This window comes from Aedes albopictus, chromosome 3 (assembly GCF_035046485.1).
Source record: "Aedes albopictus strain Foshan chromosome 3, AalbF5, whole genome shotgun sequence".
Lineage (NCBI taxonomy): Eukaryota > Metazoa > Arthropoda > Insecta > Diptera > Culicidae > Aedes > Aedes albopictus.
Genome location: NC_085138.1, coordinates 203,548,346 through 203,571,509, shown reverse-complemented (window position 1 = coordinate 203,571,509; position 23,164 = coordinate 203,548,346). Strand labels below are relative to the sequence as shown.

The 23,164-nt window shown below is 37.7% G+C and overlaps 3 protein-coding genes across 5 annotated transcripts; 1 reads left to right on the top strand and 2 right to left on the bottom strand.

The window, feature by feature from the left end:
• Nucleotides 1-1,549: 1,549 nt before the first annotated feature.
• LOC115261190 (uncharacterized) lies at nt 1,550-3,768 on the bottom strand. Of its 2 annotated transcripts, XR_003894825.2 has the most exons (3): nt 3,534-3,768; nt 2,700-3,385; nt 1,550-2,586 (listed from the first exon to the last, which is right to left on the bottom strand). XR_003894825.2 is itself a non-coding variant. In XM_029862536.2 (2 exons), the coding sequence occupies exons 1-2, from the start codon at nt 3,655-3,657 to the stop codon at nt 2,853-2,855; spliced, it is 657 nt and encodes a 218-aa protein (XP_029718396.2). In that variant the 5' UTR covers nt 3,658-3,768; the 3' UTR covers nt 2,612-2,852. The 2 variants fall into 2 exon arrangements, 1 of the variants encoding a protein (XP_029718396.2); XM_029862536.2 differs by lacking the exon at nt 1,550-2,586 and having other exon boundaries at nt 2,612-3,385.
• Nucleotides 3,769-4,137: 369 nt separating this feature from the next.
• Nucleotides 4,138-6,734, top strand: LOC109416160 (large ribosomal subunit protein mL63). The gene is made up of 2 exons (XM_019690133.3): nt 4,138-4,400; nt 6,463-6,734. The coding sequence occupies exons 1-2, from the start codon at nt 4,230-4,232 to the stop codon at nt 6,604-6,606; spliced, it is 315 nt and encodes a 104-aa protein (XP_019545678.1). The 5' UTR covers nt 4,138-4,229; the 3' UTR covers nt 6,607-6,734.
• On the bottom strand, nt 6,640-23,152 carry LOC109404974 (apoptosis-inducing factor 3). Of its 2 annotated transcripts, none has more exons than XM_029863380.2 (3): nt 22,654-23,152; nt 13,954-14,276; nt 6,640-8,119 (listed from the first exon to the last, which is right to left on the bottom strand). In XM_029863380.2, exons 1-3 carry the CDS (start codon nt 22,709-22,711, stop codon nt 6,830-6,832), a joined length of 1,671 nt encoding a protein of 556 aa, XP_029719240.1. In that variant the 5' UTR covers nt 22,712-23,152; the 3' UTR covers nt 6,640-6,829. The 2 variants fall into 2 exon arrangements, with proteins under 2 accessions (XP_029719240.1, XP_019533501.3); XM_019677956.3 differs by lacking the exon at nt 22,654-23,152 and adding an exon at nt 14,371-14,591.
• Nucleotides 23,153-23,164: the final 12 nt, after the last annotated feature.

The following is a 23,164-nucleotide window of genomic DNA, read 5'->3' as shown; positions in this document are numbered from 1 at the left end:
TCGACCTCAACAAATTTACTGCAATTCATAGACTATTCATTAAACGCAATGGATAATGGAAACCACGTGGAAGCTCTCTACACGGACTTTAGTAAGGCATTTGATCGCATTGACATACCAATGCTACTTTTCAAACTACAAAAAATCGGAATTGAGCCAATTCTCCTGAAATGGCTTGAATCATATCTAACTGACCGTCAACAAATAATTAAATTCAATGGAAACAAGTCAAACCCAATTCAAGTCACTTCAGGTGTCCCCCAAGGCTCTCATTTAGGACCTCTTCTCTTTATTATGTATGTAAACGACATTTCCTTCATTTTAAACAAACTAAAAGTTCTAATTTATGCCGATGACATGAAGCTCTTTCTGGAGATACGAAATGAAGAAGACATCAATGTATTCCACAATGAAATTCACATATTCTACGTATGGTGCAAAAAAAGCCTTTTAGAATTAAATGTAAAAAAATGCAACTTAATATCATTTAGCAGAAAAAGAACAACACCAAACATTTCAGTTGCATTAGGAAATCAAAATGTGGAAAAATGTGAAAGAGTAAGAGACTTAGGAGTAATCTTAGACTCTAAGCTTACTTTCGTAGACCACTACAACACAATAATTCACAGGGCTAATAACATGCTAGGGTTTATTAAGCGTTTCTGCTACAACTTTAATGACCCATACACAATCAAAACTCTGTATATTGCATATGTAAGATCAATACTGGAATATTGCAGCATTGTATGGTCTCCTTTTTCAATCACTCACGAAGAAAGATTAGAATCAGTACAAAAGCAATTTCTATTATATGCTCTTCGTAAATTAGGTTGGACTTCATTTCCACTTCCATCATATGAAGCACGCTGCAAGCTTATCGACATACAAACATTGAAAGAGCGGCGTGAAATTGCAATGGTTTCTTTTGTTAACGATATCGTTTCACAACGTATTGATTCAACAAAAATCTTATCCTCATTAAATTTTTACATACCTTCTCGGCAACTACGAAATCGAAACATATTCATAACAAACCACCGTAGAACAAACTACGCCAAATTTGGGCCTCTTAATCGAATGATGGACATTTATAATCAACACTGCGAAACCATTGACTTTACAATGTCTCGGCATAACCTTAGAAAATACTTTTACAGTCTTCGAAGTCCCAACACCTAAAAACATTATAAATACACTACCTATCCTAATTTAATTTTTTAATATTGTTTATGTATTTCTTAGACTAAACTATAGCATTAAGAAACAAAAAATATGTATATGTAAATGTACTAGTCTACGTCGGTTGACGAAATAAATAAATAAATAAATAAATAAAAACATCTTGCCAAAAATTCGCGTTTCACAAGAAAAACTTAGGAAAACATGATTTGCCTTTACAATTTAGGCTGTTAGTATAATTATAGTTATTCCATAGTATTGGAATAATGATAAAAGTTCCTTCTCGTACCGTCTTTGATGCGAATATTTAAGAGCAGCCATTGGGATGGTTCCCTCCAACCATCTATAAAAAATGCAGTATAAAAATGCAGTGGCATACGTGGGACCGCGCATAACTTGCGAACGGAAGGTCCAATTTTGGTCGTCTAAGTTTTGTTCTGTTAGTTTTCACCCAAGGAAGGTTTATGAGGCCTAAAACATGGAAGAATTGAGAGTTTTCGAAAATCGGTTTCTCATACCTTTTTGACCGGGGACTTGGTCTTGGCTAGAAACTTGAAACGTCAAAAAACGCAGTAGGCAAGACAAAGTTTGCCGGGTACAGCTAGTTTACGTATAAAAACGTGGTCAGTTGAGACTTTCCGAGTAATCCAAAGTTTTCGGCAGAATAATCTTTTGAATATAACCGGCCACAAATGAACTGGTCCACAAACATCTTATACACTGAATAAAACATCAGTAGAAAATGCGTTTTCTCTGTAAATTTTGCACATCACATTTAAAACGTTATTCACTGCGTTCTAAAATGTATCACGTTCAAACTGCTGGTCAAATCTGTCAAGAACGAAACATTTTATAATAATAAAATGGGATTTATGGAATAATGACAGTTTGTGAGCTTTCAAAATAGGTTCAATTACGATGATAATCAAACGTTCGAACCATTGTGGAATATTTTTATGGATATGTGTTCATCAATAAATTACTTCAATTTGTTACATATACCGTATAAGAAATGAAACTTCGCGCGTAAAAACACTATAATGTTAAAATCTTTGCCATTATGATCAACATTGTACTGTTTATGTATTGCATTTTACTATTTAGAAGAGTATATAAAGCTTTTCTGGGGAATTATACATTCTGGGAAATGGTTTTCTGGGGAATGATATAGAATCCTCTGACTCACCTCGATATCTCTGAAACCGAAACACCTAGACAAAAATGCCGCCTTCAGAAAAGTTGTTGCTTTTGGGCTTCTAAATAACTTTGCTGAAAACAGCATCTTTGTAAGTCTTCAGGTTTTGGAGATATTGAGGTGAGTCAGGATGATGCAATATTGTTGCAAAACTTTTTGTGAGTCTGACGGGTAGTGTAAGTTACATTGGGCTCACTGAGCTGAAAGTTTCTCTGAAATGAAATCAACGTCCCGAAATGAGATAAAAAATAACAAATTATTTTTTATTATGATGCGTACATACGGTCTACATAAATGAAGCATTGAATTCTATAACATAACTTACTTTCAATTCTTCACACTCCTGGTAGGGCTAAGGCTTGTCATGAAATTGATCACCATCGTCTTAGTCTAGTGCCCCGTCGTATTTTCGTTGGTTTTATGAGCTTAATGCAATGGGGCTCAACCTACCGCTCTTTAAGTTTCTTCCCATATTTCGCTATTTTGACTCATCCCACTGGTTTTTACGCTTCGCTTTGGTAAACTCATTGCTAGGTTCTTGCAACAACTTTATCGAACCTACAGTTTTGTACTCATAGACGACGGTCTTCGGTCTGTTGGTCCAACATTTGCTCAAAGCTGCAATGGAACCTGGCTCGATAACAACCTGGCTAAGCTTTTCTTTCTCGCTAGAAACATCCGGTTCCACCATACGTTTCTTTATTGACTTCCTATGTTTGTTGCCCTGTGGCGGAGGGACATCTTCCACGGCATCCACGGTTTTCAAATATGAATCACAATCTCGTAGAAGTTTGACTCCGGAGGAATCAGCCGACTTGTTTCTATGTTTGTGCAACTTACCACCCTTTATATCAACGAAATCAATGTTTTTCTCAATTATTGACGATAATTTTTTGCCGACAAACTTTTTCATCGACTCCGTTACGTTGACATCGCTTTGAAAGACGTTTTCTTCGTCCACCAAGTAACGGTTGGATTTGGGGCATTCACTCGCGATTTGTACAATGTTATCTGAAAATTTGGAGAGCAGTTAGATAGGGCACTGATATTTATGTTTACAAATGTTTTTGTATGATTTCTTGGAGCTAAACTCATTGCCAAAATCGTACTAATAAGCAACAAACTGCACCCTTCGAACCACTGTGCTCACACTGTTTACCTTGTTTAGGCTCGCTCTGCGTTTTAGCGGAAATTCCCTGGAACATAGCATCGCTGATGAGAGTCGTATCGGCTGCCTCCAAGAACCGTTTGATGTTCTCATCTTCCGATTCAGAACTGGACATTTTTAGTAATATTTACGGTGATTTTAGGGACTTTTTATCACTATTTTTTTTAAACTGTGAGCACGCAACATGCGCGCCGGTAAATCAAAACAAAAGAATGACTACTGATGACTGAAGAATCATCATTCATCATCATCTCATCATAATGTTGGCTTTTTGATGACCACAGAGCCATCTATATTTAAAAGCTAGAGCACTTATCCTCGAATAATTTTCCATAAGGTTATAGCCATAATTGTTAACCTTTACGGAAAATTTCCTTATTTTCTAGTTTTTCGATGCGAATGATTCACCACTAAAATGTCCTAAAGTGTTTTTCATTTGGAATAACTAAAATTCATAGAATTTTGCTTTTGGAACCAAAATAAAAACAAAAATAAATCAAATTCATGTTAGTTTCATAGATCCTTCTGAAAAGTTGTGCGATGCGCTGCTGGGTTTACGCCCCGTGCAAACAAAAATCGTCCCATTTGACAGTGACAAAAGCAAAACAAAAACATTATCACGTTCTTGCCAGACTGGTGGTGTAATCAATTTCGTGTGCTCAATTTGTGCAAAATTCTATAGTAAAAATGCGATTAACCGTGATAAATTTCTTCAAGAAGAGCGTAAACGGTCACATCTTTCGCGGAAAGTACCGACTGGTCAAACGTGTAACTCCGCGCTCGGTGGAAACCTTACGGCGCGAGTACGAGCAAACCGAGCGTAACATGGCCCTGCTGATGAAGCCGTATCTTACGTTGGTAAGTTATCGATCAATTTAAGTATATTGCCTGGGTATACAAGATTTTCTTCAACATTAAGCCTGTGAGATCAAGATTTTCTTCAACAAGATCATGCTGACGGATCGGATCGATTTCCGATAGACCCAGGCACCGCAATGAAAATTTTCTTTGAGGATCATTCATAAATAACGTAACATTTTAAGGCTGATTTTTGTCACAGAGTTCTCAAAGGATTTTGCAATAATTTTCATATGAATTTCTCGTGAAATTATTCTGGGTATTAAATCAATTCTTCCACAATATGTATCCTGGGTTCCCCTGATTATTATAGGGATTTTACTAGTGACGAGTTACGCTGCTGGTCCACATACTGATTCCTTGAATTGCCAGAACGCATATTCCAAAATTGGAAAAGTAGGACGACACTAGGTTTCGGTAGATTTTACTCCGTAACGCAACACGAAAAGGTGATCTACCCACGTTACGGGCTCCGTTAACGATCGAGCATCTTTGAAACCCCCTCAATCATTCATTAGCATGGGTCGCCTGACACCTTGGATTGGGGTTCCCTGTTTGGTGGACTTTTACCCCCGGAACAGGGGGTCCGTAGTGCTATTCTAAGCCGGCAGCTACACGGACATACCAGAAGTGTTAGTCAAATTCAGTTTTTTTATAAGTGAAGAACGTGTTTATGTCTTCAGCAAAGTTGTAGGGAATGCCATTAGGGGCCGTCCATATACCACGTGGACAAATTTAGGTGGGGAGGGGGTTGGAGAAAAGTCCACGCCTGTCCACGGAGAGGGGGGTGGGGGTCTGTGAATTGTCCACGTGGACAGCATTGCTTCAAGAATAAAAAATATTCATCAACAAAACAAATCATGTATCTTTAATGTGCTTCTCTTTATAACAGATTTCAAACAGATTTAGGAAAGAGATATTTAGACTCGTCATAAACCCATCATTTCAGTTTCAAAACGGTTCTCAAAACTTAAACAACACTATGTATTAAGTTTTTGAAATGTTGCTTGGGTGCACCTACTGTTGACGAAAAGCGAGATTTTTTCAATGTATTGTACAAAATACCTACAACAGCGCGATCGCTCGAGGGTTAAGCAAAGATAAAATGTATTCAGGCAATTAAAATACAAACTGTGTAGAAAAAAAAACATCATCACTTTTCAAATGGGCAATACAACGTTTGTTGGTTCAGCTAGTATTTTTTAATAAAAGTAAGCAGGCCAGCATAAATTCGTGCAGAAGTTTGAGAGGTCTCGGCACCGCTCAAACGTCGAATTTCCTGTGAAAGTAAGCAGGCCAGTGAACATTCGTGCAGTGTACCATTATGTACCGCGCTAATTCCGAATGGCAAACACGTGCTGCATGTATAACAACCGAGAGTAAACGAGGACAGATGCCCTCCATGTCCTCATCCTGCATTCGTTAGCAATCGCAACTGTATTATGTTTAATCATGATATGGCTGGCTTCTACAATGTGTTCTTCATAGTATCAACTGCTATTTTTAAATTCCTATCCAAATAAAACTTTCAAACCAGCGTGCTGAATGATGTATCAAATGGCACGATTTTAGAGGGTGTCCCGTGAATTTTTACAACATTTTTTTTGTCAACAATGTGTTCCGATCTAAGGCGGCGTCCACAAATTACGTAACGCTCTAGGGGGATGGGGGAGTACGGTCGAGCCGCCGAGCGTTACGGTCCATACAAAAATTTTAGTGTTTTCATACAAAAAAAGCGTTACGTGTTGCAGTTATTGAACGTCTACTGTAGTGTGAAATGGAACCAGAAATGGAAATTTAAAAAAATGGTTAACTGGTATAGGGTTTCTATTATAGGCAGACGTCGTAATAAATACTAAAAGTAGTTTTGGCCCTGTTTCTGTATTTTTCATGTGATTTATGAAAACTAATCAATCATTTGACATATCGAAGACATGCGTCTTCTTCTTATTTTTGTAGATATTGTTTTCCTTGTGCAGTGCCATAACTGGTACAAGCACCCTATATAATACACGAAAAATATAAAAAATAAGCAAAACTTTGCCTTTGCTTGTCCTTTCAGGAACAATCATCAGGCCACGCCAAGGAACTGAATAAGAAGGAACAAACGATCAATAAGTGGCGAGAACAGCAGCTCAAGATGAAACCCCACGTGACGATTTCCGAGCGGTTGGAGCATCTGAATGTAAAGAACGTTTGGGATTAGGACGGTTCTTTCTCACTAGTGTATACTCACAGGTTAGTTTCCATGTTTCTGTTTATTGCACATCCAGGTGAAAAACATTTACTAGGGATTTCGTATGTACATAACAAATAAATACAAATTCAACGTAACAGTGGCCGCATCTGCTTCGAGATGGAACGAAAGAACATGGTCCTAAATTTAATACTGCTAACGCGCTTTTGAAGCACTTTAAAAATAATGAAGTTCACTTGGTCCAAAAGAATGGATCCGGACTAAGTTGATCTTTGTGGAGTGTTTTTCCTTGGGATAAGTACTCAGCAAACTGGGACACCACTGGATCCCGCCCGCATGATGCCATTCCGATCACTTTTCCGTTGGCGTTCAGGTAGAAGGCAACGAATTTCAATTGGTCCAGGTCTCCTTCGATGATGGTCTCGTGAGGTCTTCCGTATCCGGCATATCGGAAGCCTTTGCCAAAAAGCATGGTCCAGAAGTAGGGAACTGATCTTACCTCGGTGGCCTTTCCGACCATGTTCAAAGCAGCCACTTTGCCGTGATACTGAGCCAAGGGATAGTGACCAATGGTGGCAAGTTGGTTGTCATTGCAGAACACTGGTGCATTCGCAATGTCTCCTCCTGCGTAGATGCCAGGGATATTCGTTTCCAAGAAATGGTTTGTGTTAATAGATCCATCTTTGTTAACATTAACACCTGATCCCTCCAAGAAGGTCGTATACAAAGTTGATCCTATACCCATGATGCAGAGATCTGCCTTCAAAATGGATCCATCGTTCAATTCAACCGAGGTCAGCTTCCGGTCGTCATCTCCAATGCAACGCTTGATTCCAGAGTTCATTATGAAGTGGATGCCCTTTTCCTTGAACCATGCCATCACCTTCGACCCCACTTGTTCACCGAAGGATTCCACCAGCGGAACAGCTCCTCGCCCTATAACTGTTACTTTAGCTACCTTGTTAACACAATACGCCGCTGCTTCGAGCCCAATAAAACTAACTCCCAGAACCACCACGTGTTTGTCCGGACTCAACTGGCCGTTCACGTGCTTGGAATGAGCGTTTGACCGCAGAACACACACATTGGGCAGATCGGCACCTTCAATCGGAGCTTTCCTCGCCTTGGATCCCGTTGCAATGTACACCTTATCGAACTTGATTTTGTACCCATTGCTCAGCGTCAACTCGCGCCCAGCGCTATCCAGCGAGGTAACCGCCGTCCCTATCATGGTCTCGATCTCGTTTTCAGCGTAGAACTTTTCGTCTCGTAGTAGTTTTTTCTCCAGATCAAAGTCCATCGTTTTGCTCACCAGAATGCGATCGTACGGCAGGCACGGTTCCTTGTTGATCATGATAACACGTCCGGTGAAGCCTTCTTGGCGCAAGGCTTCGGCACAGATGGCACCCGACGGACCTCCACCGATTACCACGAACGTCCGTTCGTCTTCCTTGGACATCTTGACCATCGCTTTAGTACGTTTGCCCGATTGAAGCTCCGAGCGTTTGGCGCGAATTTTCACCTGGAATGTAGAAGATAGATTTAATTGTAGGTTTTTCGCAGTTTGACTAATCTTCATCGTTTTATAGAAAAAAATGCAGGAATGGAAGAAAGATTAGCGCTGGGACGAAATGGTTTTTTATGCAACAAGATACAAAATGGTAGGGTTAATTTTGCAGAATAAGTTTTATATGTACAAACAGTGTATCAAACATTTGTCCGTACAGCAATTTTTTGGTCAAAATAATTTTCATTCCAATGGTCATAACTTTTTATACGTCAATCAAAAACGCTGAAATCCAATCATGAATCATATATTAAAGCTTCATTGGTAAAATTTTGAGCAAGATCGAATAAGTTTTCTGAAAGTTATAGAGCTTTTAGAAAAACTTATAAGATTTTTGAACACATTTTCAAAACGTTATATCTCAGCATGTACTCGATGAAACTTTTTCAATTTTTTTTTGTTACAGCTGATACCTAAGGCTTTCATATGCAGCTACTTTAGAGGTTTTATATTCACTACAAAAAATACGAATAATGTGCTTATGTAGTTGACGATGTTTAAAAATTTACCACATTTTTTTTTTGAAAGGTTCCTAGCGGCACGCCGACGGACGTAGAAACCTCTCCCATCACTGTGCGCACAAGCGTCTCGCGTTTGCGCGGGCAACGACAGTTCACTAGGCCTTTGGATAGGATAGAGAACGTAATCCTTCAGAAGCAGTTCACCAGCCGTGCACGGAACATGTCGTCCAGTAAGACACTGTTGCGTACTGACTCAGAAGGTTACGGTAGAAGGTGTGAAAGTTTCGGTTTTGTCATATGGTCGATTTTGTATTTGTTTTTTTTTTGTCATGTCAAGGTTTAAAGAATGTTATTGCTCATATTTATGCTGTGCCCTATTATTCAGTAATCGTTGGTGTGCCTATGATCTGTTAGATTGTCGATGTGTATGTTATGTCCATTTTCGTTGATCCTCAAACAATACTAAAGTTTTTATTATCTTTGAAAGTTGTCTTTCGTCCACATCCCTAGCACTATCAACAGCATCGGTCCGAATAAGTCCATATTAAAGAAAATCTTTCAGTCGAAAAATGTAAAAATATCTAATTTGTCATTAATAGTCTACGTTAGTCAAAGTCGAAGTAATCAGTTTTTGTCGATTTCGTCTTGATCACACGTTAGCTTCGAATCTATAAGCAAGCACTGTTAAATGCTGCACTTCCCACTATTAGTTTCTTAGTTATTTTAAATCGATATTGAAAATTATAGAGAAAATTGAATCACGAAAGCACATCTAGTGTTGAGAACTATGTATTAGCAAATTGAATACGCGAGATACTACTAATTATTTCATATTTGAATTCAATTTGTATTTGTATAGTGTTTTTGTTAAAATTTACCGAATAGTGGGAAGCCCAGGAAACAGTTCAAAGTCTGCTGACTCAAAAAAGATTCCGAGACTCGTCACAAAACACAAAAATTTGCATTATGATTCACAACGACTCTCGAAACCTTCCCAGACTCAATCGACCGGAACTGTTTTCTGGGTATAGAAACTACTAGGCCCCAGCAGGTCCCTCCTGTTTATCGAGCATTTCTGATAAATCAGCCATACTCCATCTGTAGCAGCCGGTTCGCAATGAACCGTTGGAGGCGCATTAAAGTGTTAAAGGTGATATTTTCATTACAAGAATTACAATTAACATCCTTCACTTTAATACCGTCGAACCCTGTGATCTTGGCCAGGGGTTTAAAAATTTACCACATTTTGCATATATAATCTGCCAAACGTTTTCCACCAATAAATGTGCATTAATCGAATGAAAAATACATAGGACCTACTATTCATATGTAATTCAGTAGGTCCTGTATAAAAAAATTACATTAAGAGAGTTTAAAAACGTTGAAAACACTTGGCACTTTTATTGTTCAAAATATGATAAATTTCCAAATGACACTCTGAACACATACAGATTTTTCATATTTTTTGTAGTGAATATGAAACCTCAAACGAAGCTGCATATGAAAACCTTAGGTATAAGCTGTATCACACAAAAAATTTAAAAAGTTTCATCGAGTACATATTGAGATATAATGTTTTAAAAATGTGTTCAAAAATCTTATAAGTTTTACTAAAAGTTCTATAACTTTTAGAAAACTTTTTCGATCTCGCTCAAAATTTTACCAATGGAGCTTGGATATATAGTTCACGATTGATTAAAATTTCAGCGTATTTGATTGATGTACAAAAATGTTATGATCATTTGAATGAAATATTATTTTGACCAAAAAATTGCTGTACGGACAATTGTTTGATACACTGTATCTAACGGATCGAGATGCAAAATAAAATTGTTAGAATAGCGGAGAATTGTATATTTCCTGGGAATTCCTATTCTTAGGTTGAGGGGCCACACTGCTAAATGTATAGCTCTGTAGCAACAAAAACCAATTTGTTTCTTTCAGCATTATTTTATGCTCTCATTTTCATCCTACGAGAGTGTCCATACTAAGCTAGTTCCGGAATCCCTGGATTTTTCATAATATCAATAAAAACCACAAAATTGACTTTTTGCCCCTGTTTAGTTGAAATATTATATCTTTGATAAGTTTTGAGTACATACCCTTTGTTTTCATCTTCAAAAGATTGTAAATCTTTTGTACAATGTACTGTACTGAACTATTACTTTATGCAAAAATATATACAAAATAAGCATCGTAAACATGGAACGGACCTGGTGTGATGGTTAGAACACTTGACTACCACGCCGAGCACCTGGGATCGAATCCCACTCCCGACAAACTCTCAAAATGTGAGTTCTTCCTTTGGAAGGGAAGTAAAGCGTGGGTCCTGAGATGAACTAGCCTAGGGCTAAAAATCTCGTTAGGCCGTTGCAAATATTTCACTTTTTGTCCCACCACTCTTTGGCTGGTCGAGGGGGGGGGGGGGGTAAAAATAATAAAGCATTTAATCTGAAAAATATTAAAAACTCAACGGATTTGTTAAAGAATTTTTGGCAAGACCCGATATTTTGATAAATATTTTTTTTATCTGCCCCCTCAAAATGCAAAATCCAGCCAAACATTTTTGAAGGGGGGGGGGGGGGGGACACACAAAAAGTCTAAATTAAATTTGTATCAGCCATCATCGTAATGATCGTCTGTCTTTTTCCAACTATTCAGTGGATAGTAGTATGGGTCAAACATCAAATTCTCGCTCCAATTGACTTTTTCGATTCCATTTAGGTCTCATATGAACTGTGCAAAATTTCAGCGCAATCGGTGAAACTATAGTTTAGCGCAAGCGGTTCAAAGTTTACATAGGATTTACTATGGGAAAAGGTACACTTTCAAACAAAAAATCCCAGAGGTCACCCCTTGTCTCCTTAATTCAAACCGATCAATGCTTCTTGTAGAAACATAATTTTTGAAACTTTCTTTCGAAGACCGCAAAACAATTGGATGCTTGTGGAAAAAGTTATTGATTTATTACCGATTAGTGATCCAACGAACGGCAGCACTGCTGTTGCCGTTGTCGCATGGGGTGGCGGGAGGCATCACCACCCCCAGAAACAGCAGCAACCAAGGCAGCAGCTACAGTGCTGCTAATAAAACAAAACAAAAAGCCGGTCGTTGGATCACTAATCGATAATAAATCAATAACTTTTTCCACAAGCATCCAATTGTTTTGCGGTCTTCGAACTAAAGTTTCATAAATGATTTGTCTACAAGAAGCATTGATCGATTTGAATTAAGGAGTTAAGGGGCGACCTCTGGGATTTTTTGTTTGAAAGTGCAACATTTCCCATAGTAAATCCTATGACAACTTTGAACCGCTTGCGCTAAATTATAATTTCACCGATTACGCTGGAATTTTGCACAGTTCATATGGGATCTAAATGGAATCAAAAAAGTCGACTGGAGCGAGAATTTGATGTTTGTCCCATACTAGTGTCTAGTCATGTATCATATGAGTCACACCATTATATCTATCTTGTGCTTGTTGTCGAATCAATCAATATTGTGTTATCTAAGTTAAAACCATGAGCAGTAGTATGGGACACGCTTGTACGGAAAAAAAAGATCCTCGCTCCAGGCGACTTTTTAGATCCCATTTAGGTCCCATATGAACAGTACAAAATTTCAGCGCAATCGGTGAAACTATAATTTAGCGCAAGCGGTTCAAAGTTTACATAGGATTTACTATGGGAAAAGTTACACTTTCAAACAAAAAATCCCAGAGGTCGCCCCTTGTCTCCTTAATTCAAATCGATCAACGCTTCTTGTATAAAAATCATTTATGAAACTTTTCTTTGAAGACCGCAAAACAATTGGATGCTTGTGGAAAAAGTTATAACTATAATATATTGATTTATTACCGATTAGTGATCCAACGAACGGCTTTTTGTTTTGTTTTATCAGCAGCACTGCTGCTGCCGTTGCTGCATGGGGTGGCGGGTGGCATCACCACCCCCAGAAACAACAGCAGTCAAGGCAGCAGCTACAGTGTTGCTGATAAAACAAAACAAAAAGCCGTTCGTTGGATCACTAATCGGTAATAAATCAATAACTTTTTCCACAAGCATCCAATTGTTTTGCGGTCTCCGAAGAAAAGTTTCATACACTCATTGCACAATTATGGGTCACTCAAGGAACAATCATTTCATAATATGAATCGTTTTTCATACAAAAATAACACTTTCATTATTTTTATTTTATATTCTCTTCATTGAAACTCTTTTTTATTGTTTTATATAAAAATCTGCTTGTAAAATTCACTTAAGGCGCTGAAAATTACTGAAATGTTGGTGAATAATGAAAACCACAATTATGGGTCAAAATTGGCTGTGTAACAATTATGGGTCAATTTGTTGCCTATTATGGGTCACTCAAGAGGAATCGGCTGAACAATAATGTTTCGTCTATTTTTTCAATGAATGGTCACTTATTCTAGATAGATCAACTATAGTAGAATCTAAAACTGGTCTCAAACCTCTTATCGAAGCGTGTTTTCACGATTTGGAATCAATTTTTCAAAATTGGGACAAAATCTCCAACACAACCACTGTTAACGCCTAAAAGTATGCAATACTCATGTACGCAGAACTGTCAATATTATGCTGCACAAAAAGTGACCCATAATTGTGTGATTTTCGGTGTTGCTTGTCACAATAATGAGTCATTTAAATTTTGCCTGAAATATGCTTTAATTAGCTGCAGTCACATGAATTTTTACATTTAGAACGTAAATTATACTTTTGTTCTGGTGACGATACCATTTCGCATTTGAAAATCGCCAAAGCTCGCCTTCACAGAGCTTACGAAATCAGCGCACGCACTTTCTGATGTTCACAATCGAAGCGTTACTTTGACAGATGGTTTTATGCCGAACAAAAAATTACTGAAAATATGTATGTTTCGACGTATAAGCCCGGGTGCGATACGTATAGTGACACAAAACAAATCAACTCATCAACGAAAAATGATAATGCCTAACAAAAGCTTGTAATTAATTAGTATTTATCTATTAAAGTGGAAAGTGACTAATAATTGTGTGTGACCCATAATTGTGCAATGAGTGTACATGATTTTTATACAAGAAGCGTTGATCGATTTGAATTAAGGAGACAAGGGGCGACCTCTGGGATTTTTTGTTTGAAAGTGTAACTTTTCCCATAGTAAATCCTATGCAAACTTTGAACCGCTTGCGCTAAATTATAGTTTCACCGATTGCGCTGAAATTTTGTACTGTTCATATGGGACCTAAATGGGATCGAAAAAGTCAACTGGAGCGAGAATTTGATGTTTGTCCCATACTAATGAACAGTTTTGAGTTACTCAAAATCTTACCCGTCCTTGCTCCACGGTGACCTTAAAGCATGGCAGGGAATCCTGACCCGGAAAGTCTTCGATGTCTCCCGTCTCGAGGTTGAAGCATGCTCCGTGCCACGGACAACGCACACGGCCCTCGCCCAGTGCACCCGTCGACAGCAGCGCCCCATAGTGGGAGCACTTGTTTCCGATGGCCGACAACTTGCCTTTTTGTTTGACCAATAGCACCTTGCCGCCGTCCAACTCGAAGGCCTTCATCTCATTTTCGCCGACGTCATTCTCGTTGCAAATGAAGTCCTCGACGTAGCCATCATCCGCCGAGCTACCTCCAGTGACTTTGGCTGCAATGAAAGAGAAATCGCACGTAACATGATAAGCACTTGATAAGCAACGTGAAGTTCGAAACGAAATCAAAATCAAACTCTTATTTATTACACAAAAGTGACATCATTTTCCTAGCGCCGACGACGTCGTTACCGCGAGCTCGAGCGGGTATTACTAATCGATTGAAGGTTTGCACAGCGCGTAGCATGCGGAATCCCCAGATAGTGTACGGAATCGGAATGACTTGCCGGTACCATGGAAACCGGACGACTAAGCACAACCGCGACAAAACCCAAAGAAGACCGGTTTCTAGAGTTAGACATATTTAGTACGCTTCGGTATGTACATACCAGTCTAGAGCAATGGGAATGGGTATTTATTCGTTCTGTTTTGTGCTGGCTCTGTGTCCTTGCGACGCGAGCGACAACCATTCACAGCTGATGGAATGGTGGATATGCTGGTGGAGGGAAGTGAATAAAATTCAGAGCAAAATTTCGCACATTGAATCAGCTAGTAGGGTGAAAAAACTATTTAACCCTTTTCTTGATTACGATTTTTTTTACATATTATTCGTTGCAAGAATAATTATCGCGAAAAGTTATACGAAAACATTAATAGATATGCGCGATCGCCTTTAATCGTTTCGGTATCTTCTGCGCGGTCAATCCTTAGCTAATTTGTGCACCCATTGTAGAAGACACGAACATGATATGATGTACTGGTGACCATCTATGACCGATTTTGTACATTTTTGCGCGATAATCTACGGCGAAACGTGCAATAGTTTGATTGGTAAAATATGCGCTAGGTAGGATGGCATTTTGATCCCAAGCACAATTTGGTGTACAAAAGAAATCGCACAAAAAAGTTCTTGAACGATTCCTGTCAGAAACTTTCTGTAGAGGCTGTCATTTGAATTATCATTTCTTCGCATCTGCGTAATAATTCTATGAGCCTATTATATCAGAAACTATTGTATCCCTAGTCTGAGATACTGGCCAGAGTGACGGCGCGCAAAGGAATATTACAATCAATAATAAGAAGCTGTCAAATCGTATGGGAAATCCGCGTCGCGTCGTGCGACGCGTCCACTCTGACCGTACCCTTACACGTTCATTTCAAACAAAACCTCATACACATCGTACCATAAACAGTTCAGGTCGTTCCGGTTGAACAGCCTTATAATACATCTCAATGACACTTAGCGAGAATACAATAATTTTCTTTACAAAAAACCATTTTGTTATTTTTATTCAATGCATATTAATTAATATCTGTAACAATAAGTCTTTTTTTTACTTGTTTAAAAATTAATGAAATATACAAATTCGAGAAAAAATAGTTAAAAGCCAAGGTCGGAAGTCAGCTTTGTACAGAAATAGTTATGCAATGATTTTTTTTCACAATGCAACTCATTTGACTTGCATAATGTTCATAATGCAACTCAAATGAGTTGCATTATGAACATTATACAATTATTTTTCATTATGCAACTCATTTCAGTTGCATAATGAACCAATTCGGAAAAAATACCAATATGATACCAAAATGAGTTAGATAAAATATAAATTATAATACATACTGAATTGCATAAAATTATTTTAAAAAATGGAAGAGTAAGCTTTTCGAAAATTCAAATTATATGACATGTAACATGTATCCGCGATGAATATGACTCTTAGCGTTGTTTCTCTAAAAGTTTTTTTCAATATTATGCCTCTCAAGAAAAATCAGAATATGGCGATTATTTGCCTCTGGCTTCTGATATCAGCGCGACAGTCACTAATCATAACAGCGTCACCAGATTTAAAAGTATCTAATTCCATTATATGGGGTTTGACAGCAAGAACACTCATTCCACTGAGCTACTCTTGCCGTTCGTCACAAATACATTCAAAAACATCTGTCACTTCGCGAAACCCACGTGCTTTTGTTTTTGGCGGGAACACTTTTTCTTTTGTTTTGCCTTGCGACTGTCATGCGGCGGTATGCCTTGCGAGCGTACGACCGCCGCAGGACTCTAATAAAAGATAAGCGCGAAAATATCCTCAAACATCTTCGAAGACATCATTTCAAACTAACGCACCGTTTTCGAGTCATCATTTTTCGAAGAAGAAAATAAGAATGAGTGTAATCAGTTTGTACCTTTTATTCCGCCCTATTTTGCTTATCCTTTTATATATACGAGTATTTCGACTACCACTTGTGATCTTCCTCAGTGTCAGCTATCCACTGTGGAGTGGATAACTGTTATCCGAGTGGAGTGTCAGGCAGTTATCCGAGTGGAAGAAATAATCAAAATAGGGCGTATAAAAGGTACAAACTGATTTCATTCATTCTCTTACAGGGTTCGAAAAGTCAGTCCACGAAGAAAATGAGCTTTCCTCTTACGCTCTTTTCGAAAATTTGATGCAAAACAAATAACATGAAAAACATTTTCAGATAGAAGCTCATTCATGAGCAAAATTTCATTTGAATAGGAGGCAATCAGTAAAGTACTAGATTGAAAGTAGTGAGCTGGATTTTTGTATGGTGAGATGATCAATTCTCCATTTCTGCAATGAAATGGTGCAAACAGCGTAGGTTATATGATTTATTGGCTAATTTGATGCTGTTTGAGCAAAAGTCTGAATAAGTGTGTTGTTGTATTATCTTTTCCTGCAACTTCAACAACACAGTTATCCAAACTTTTGCTCAAACAGCATTAAATTAGTCAATAAATAATATAACCCACGCTGTTTGCACCATTTCATTGCAGAAATGGAGAATTGATCATCTCACCATACAAAAATCCAGCTCACTACTTTCAATCTAGTACTTCACTGATTGCCTCCTATTGAAAAAAAAATGGCGCCTACGCGATTCGCGCGTTGAGCTGAAAATTCTGTATTGCTTTATGTACATTTTTGTATGTAAAATTTACTAACAACAAAATTTAAAAGAAATCCCAAGATTCAAATCGCAAAAACTCAAAGAAGATTTGTGCTCCATTTTTACCCTTCTTACACCCATAAGAAGGGTATAAATATCGCTCGAAAAACCGACTTTCGATCCGAGGCCCGGAGGGCCGAGTCTCATATACCAATGAACTCAGCTCGACGAACTGAGCAAATGTCTGTATGTGTGTGTGTGTGTGTGTGTATGTGTGTATGTGTGTATGTGTGTATGTGTGTGTGTGTGTGTATGTGCGTTACAAAAAAAAGTCACGCACGTTTCTCAGCCGTCTATCAACCGATTTGAGTTCTCTTGGAAGCAAATGAAAGCTACTACATCCTAGTAGAACGCTATTGATTTTTTTTTCGATTGGACGTTTGGTTACCGAGATATCTCTCGAAGAGTACTTATAAGTCATACTTCTAAACTTTTTAAGATTTTTGACCAAGTGTATCATAATAAATATTTCGACCGTTTGTCAATCGATTTGGGTTCTCTTGGCACCAAATGAAAGCTACAGCATCCTAGTAGATCGCCCAGAAATTTTATTTCGATTGGACATTTGGTTACAGAGATATCTTTCGAAGAGTACTTCGAATTTATACAACTAAACCTTTTGAGATTTTTGACCAAAAGTATCATAATAAATATCTTAGCCGTCTGTCAACCGATTTCGGTTATCCTGGCACCAAATAAAAGCTACAACATTCTAGTAGAACCCTATACATTTTCATTAGGATTGGACATTTGGTTACCGAGATATCTTTCAAAGAGTACTTGGGAGTAATACAGGTTAACTTTTTGAGATTTTTGACCAAGGGTACCATAATAAATATCTCAGCCGTCTGTCAACCGATTTGGGTTCTCTAAGCACCAAATGAAAGCTACAATATGCTTGTATAAGGCCCTGAAATTTTATTTCGATTCGACATTTGATTACTGAGATATCTTACGTAGAGTATTTCAATAAATTATTTTTTTTATTATATTCACTTGTTATCTTGCATTTGTTTTTGACCAGTCTATGGGAAATTATTTTTCAATAAATAATGCTGATCTCATACAAAGTGTATTCTAGCAGGTTATTGTTTTCAACAAAATTATAATTAACAAATTACAAATACACAGGAATTTTATGAAAACTAACAATATGTTAAATGAAAGCTTTAAATTTATATATTGTGGGAAAAATGCAAGAACTGTACAGCCAAAATAACTAGTTAATGCCAAAACTGATTAACTTAGTAGATGTATCATTTTTGTCCTTTCAACACCATAACCATGAATACCAAGTACTTCGGAGTTAATTTATTCGACTGATTAAGAGATATTAGACAAAGTGCATCTTGCTGTTTTTTTTTATCCATTTGTTAATCGATTCAAGATTATTTGGCAGTTAACAAAAGATACAATATTCCAGAATATGAAAGCTATTTTTTTAACATTCCATATAAGATTCTTGGAGGTATCTGGCATTACTGGTAAGTCCATGGTCTATGCTATTTTGGGAACCATTTCACTAGATGTCAAATCCACAATATTTTCTAGAACTTTTGGCCAATCGCACAAAATAAATTTGCTTAATACGCATAATACAACAATATTTTTAATAAGTGTAAGAAGGGTTCTGTTCACCATAGGTGGATTAAATCGGGTTTTTTTAAATCACAATACTTTTCTGTTAGGTACAAACTCAAGGTAGGTAGGTTGCATGAAATCAGCATCGCAAAAAGAAGCTGTTGATCATGCCAGGGAATTGCCACGAATTACGTTACGCAACAATGGAACGATACCTCGATGTTTAGTATGTTTGTGCATTGATCAATTTTGTTTTAGATGGTCGGTCACATTTTTTTTAAATACACCGTACAATTTATGGACGCTCCCAAAAGAATTCTTTAGAGTGCCCACTAGGCCGTCCCTTATTTTGCAAAATTTAGAAATGTTATAAGTTCGTTAGTGGAAAATGATCGTTTTAGCTAAAAAATGATCGGGTCAAAATTTGAAGTCCGTATCTCAAGGCTAAGTGATCCCTCAAGGGGCCTAAAGTTGTCAAAAAATGTATGGGACCAAAAAAACATGAAATTTTTTTCGACGAAACAAATACGCTATCCCACTAAAACCGGTGATTTTAGGACCCTAAAGGGCCAAAAATGTGCTTAGATTTGCGATATCTCTACTCGTTTCCAAGATATTGACAAAAAAACAACTGAAAAATCAGCATTTTTGACCATTTTTCTAGATTCCAAAGGAAACTTACCCTATTTTGTTCAATATCTCAAAAACGAGTAGAGATATCGCAAATCTAAGCACATTTTTGGCCCTTTAGGGTCCTAAAATCACCGGTTTTAGTAGAAAAGCGTATTTTTTCGTCGAAAAAAATTTCATGTTTTTTTGGTCCCATACAATTTTTGACAACTTTAGGCCCCTTGAGGGACCACTTAGCCTTGAGATACGGACTTCAAATTTTGACACGATCATTTTTTAGCTAAAACGATCATTTTCCACCAACGAACTTATAACATTTCTAAATTTTGCAAAATAAGGGACGGCCTAGTGCCCACGGTTCAAGATAATTATCGGAATAGTTGGCTTATAATTTTAATTCCTTCCTAACGCCCAAACAAACTGACGAATGGCCTTAACCAGCTTTCTGCCATTTTAATGATTTAAAAGATCAATGACCCAGTAAGGACGTTCAAAAAGGATGTGATGTTAAGTGAAGGAACGTAGAAACAGCGTGACTGACCTTACTTAGTTAATCTAACATGGCCAGGTAAAACAGATACCTTTCACCAAATCGAGAGAACCAAGATCAAGGTTGTCTCAACTAGTTTTGACTCTACGTATTGGCCTGGATATTTTCGTGAGGTTTTTTTATTTCTTTTGTTATAGAGAATTAAAACCATTCGAACCCCACCAAAACAAGTGGATTTTTTTTCACAAATTTATCTTTCAATTTGTCAATTGAACGCACATACTTCAAATGTTTATGTCTATTTTAGACATACTGGCCGACTGGTATAGCCGGAAAAGGCAATAAATTCATTGTTTGTAATGTTCTATGCGGGCATATAAAATTTGAAACATCAACTTTCTTTTCATCTAGATGGCTTCGATACAATGAAAGTAGTGCCAATAATTTTTTTAAAAATAATCAATTGAGTTCTTCTCCTAAATGGCTTCATTTTTGGATATTTATTATAATGTTTAAAGGTTTTTTGTTGAAATGTGAAGTTTGTCTTGGAACCAGTGTTGGTAAAAACTCAAATTCTCAAATCTCATGATTGAGTTGTTTCACGCACGATTCTTGACTCGCCAAACTCACCGCCGAAAAAATCATGCATGAGTTGCCTCATGATTTCACTCATTGCTTTATTTCTTGGTGTTCTTGATATTTACATCAAAGTTTTTACGATTGTATGATAGAACAAAAGCAAATCTAGCGTACAACAACATTGAATGCCGTTTAAATTGATTTGAATTCGTTTTACAAGCAAACGAGATTTCGACGCTTGACTCGTGAGAGCGAGATTTTGCATGAAATTCTCGCGCGTGAGAAAACGATTCAGAATCGCGTGCGAGTTTGCTCACGCAGGAGCGGTTCATGAGCAAGCTTTGAGTGTGAGTTTACCAACACTGCTTGGAACTTCATAAGCTGATTTAAAACGTTTAGTAAAATGGCTAACCCTCTAGCTACTGTACTTTCTTTATTCGTACCTAACTGAATAAAAAACTGGGATAAAAACAGATATAGGGTCTTGTACCATTTGGGCAGGTGTACCTATTTTGGATTTCTTCTTCTTCTTCTTTATAGCTCTACGTCCCCGCTGGGACTCAGCCTGCCTCGCTTCAACTTAGTTCTTTGAGCACTTCCACAGTTATTAATTGAAGGGCTTTCTTTGCCTGCCATTGCATGAATTTGTATATTGTGAGGCAAGTACAATGATATGCCCAGGGAGTCGAGAAAATTTTCCCGACCGGACCGGGAATCGAACCCACCGTCTCCGGATTGGCGATCCATAGCCTTAACCACTAGGCTAACTGGAGACCCTTGCCGCTGGGCACTTGCCGCTATAACTAAGTCAATTTCAAACCGATTGATTTGAATTTTTGTATAGAGTTGGATACTGTACATGCCTAACTTCATACATAAATTCAAATCAATCGGTTTGAAATTGACTTAGTCATAGCAGCAAGTGCCCAAAATAGGCACACCTGCCCAAGTGGTACAAGACCCTACATAGCAATTATAAGCACTTTGCTAAGTATATCGGTTTTTATCCCAAGTTTTTTTTTTATTAATAATAAAGCTGATAAATTGGCTCTGTCTTAGTTATTATGTAATGCTCACGGAATTCTGCAAACAACGTAAATCTCAAATGGTGTAGTTCTGATTGCAAAACTCATTATTTCTGGCGTCAAATCTGCATAGCAGATACTTCACAGCAAACTTACGACCCATTCAAATCTAATGCCAGGTTTGTACCATCTCAATAATACCATCATAACTGGTCTTGTTCTACAACAAAACATATTATTGAAATGTTATTTAATGAAAAAAATACCAATATGTAGCACAATAATAACAAAAAAGATTGTCCAACAAAAAATGCCTCAGTAATGTATTTATAACAAACGAAGCCATAAAAGCAGGTTTTGTGATTCCATTGTTATTATTTTGATATTCTCCTCTGCTCGGGTACATATTTTTTTCTTAAAAAAAACTTGAGCTGATCTTCGATAGTAATTATCTAATTTTTAGTTTATTTTAGTTTTTTGAACGGGACATCATTTGGTCCAATAATGTCATCCTGACTGACGGTGCATTACTTATCACACGTTTAGGAGCTCCCGTAAAGTTATTTTTAATCGAACTCAATGAGTCGCTAATTAAACGAGCTTTTTTTTTCTAATGACGTTTAATGTCTTCAAAATCATACTGCAAAAATTAATAAGCATGAAGCTGGTAAATCTGTTCAAGTTATACATATCAAACCTTTGCACTTGGTAAAAGTACTGCTTATAAACGTGCTCTTGTTAATGACCTGCATTTCGTAGCCCGTCCTCTGTAAGGAAGTCACAGTTAGCCGGTTTCACTTTCAGTTTCGCAAAGATCGTCGCACCTAATTCAACATACATATACAACATGCGCCAGTCATGCTGATTGAGGTCTGTATGATTTAACATCACTATAACAACCACCAGAGTTCGCGAAGGTTGATCTTTTCAAGGTCTCCCGTCCGAATCAGCAATGCAGAAACATACGAACTCGCGCCAAGGATTCACGCTTACAAACATTAATTCTCGGTGTAGCTTAGACTAGACACTATAGCCACCACCTGGCGCAGACTTCGTTACGGTTAGTTGATCACTTTTTTTCTGTGCTATGCCTCTAGCATTGAACCACAGATTGCACATTTTAGCAAACATGTTTTTTGCTTGCTTTTAGGAACTTACCCGTAATATCCCCATTGGAAGCTTTGGGGGATTTTGATTTCGATGAAGCACAGCCCATGGTTCTCCAACGTTAACAGCGAGTGATTATTGCTCTCGATGCGGAGTTGAATGGCACACGATACAAACAAATAATACAACTGCCACGATGTCGCTATAGAAATAAACTGAACCAAACGCTTCTCGAGTACCCTACCAGAGGCCAGGTTGGAGTGCTTTTATTATAGTTGACGCTCGTCACTAATCTTTACGTGATATCATCTCGATCAAAAAGGAACAAAATTGGGCGCGTCGTGATCACTACCGGGCACCACAATATAATTATCAATCACTTGAAGATCTACCTATCTCTTCCAGACAACTGTTGGTTGGTTCCACAAGTAATTATTACAAGGAAAAAGTACCAGACAACGAACAACAGGGTATTAGTTGCTCTACCTATTAGAACCCGCGCACGTTAGCCATAAGCCGTTGCACCCCCGAAGACCACTAGTTATTTACTGTGTGCGGATTG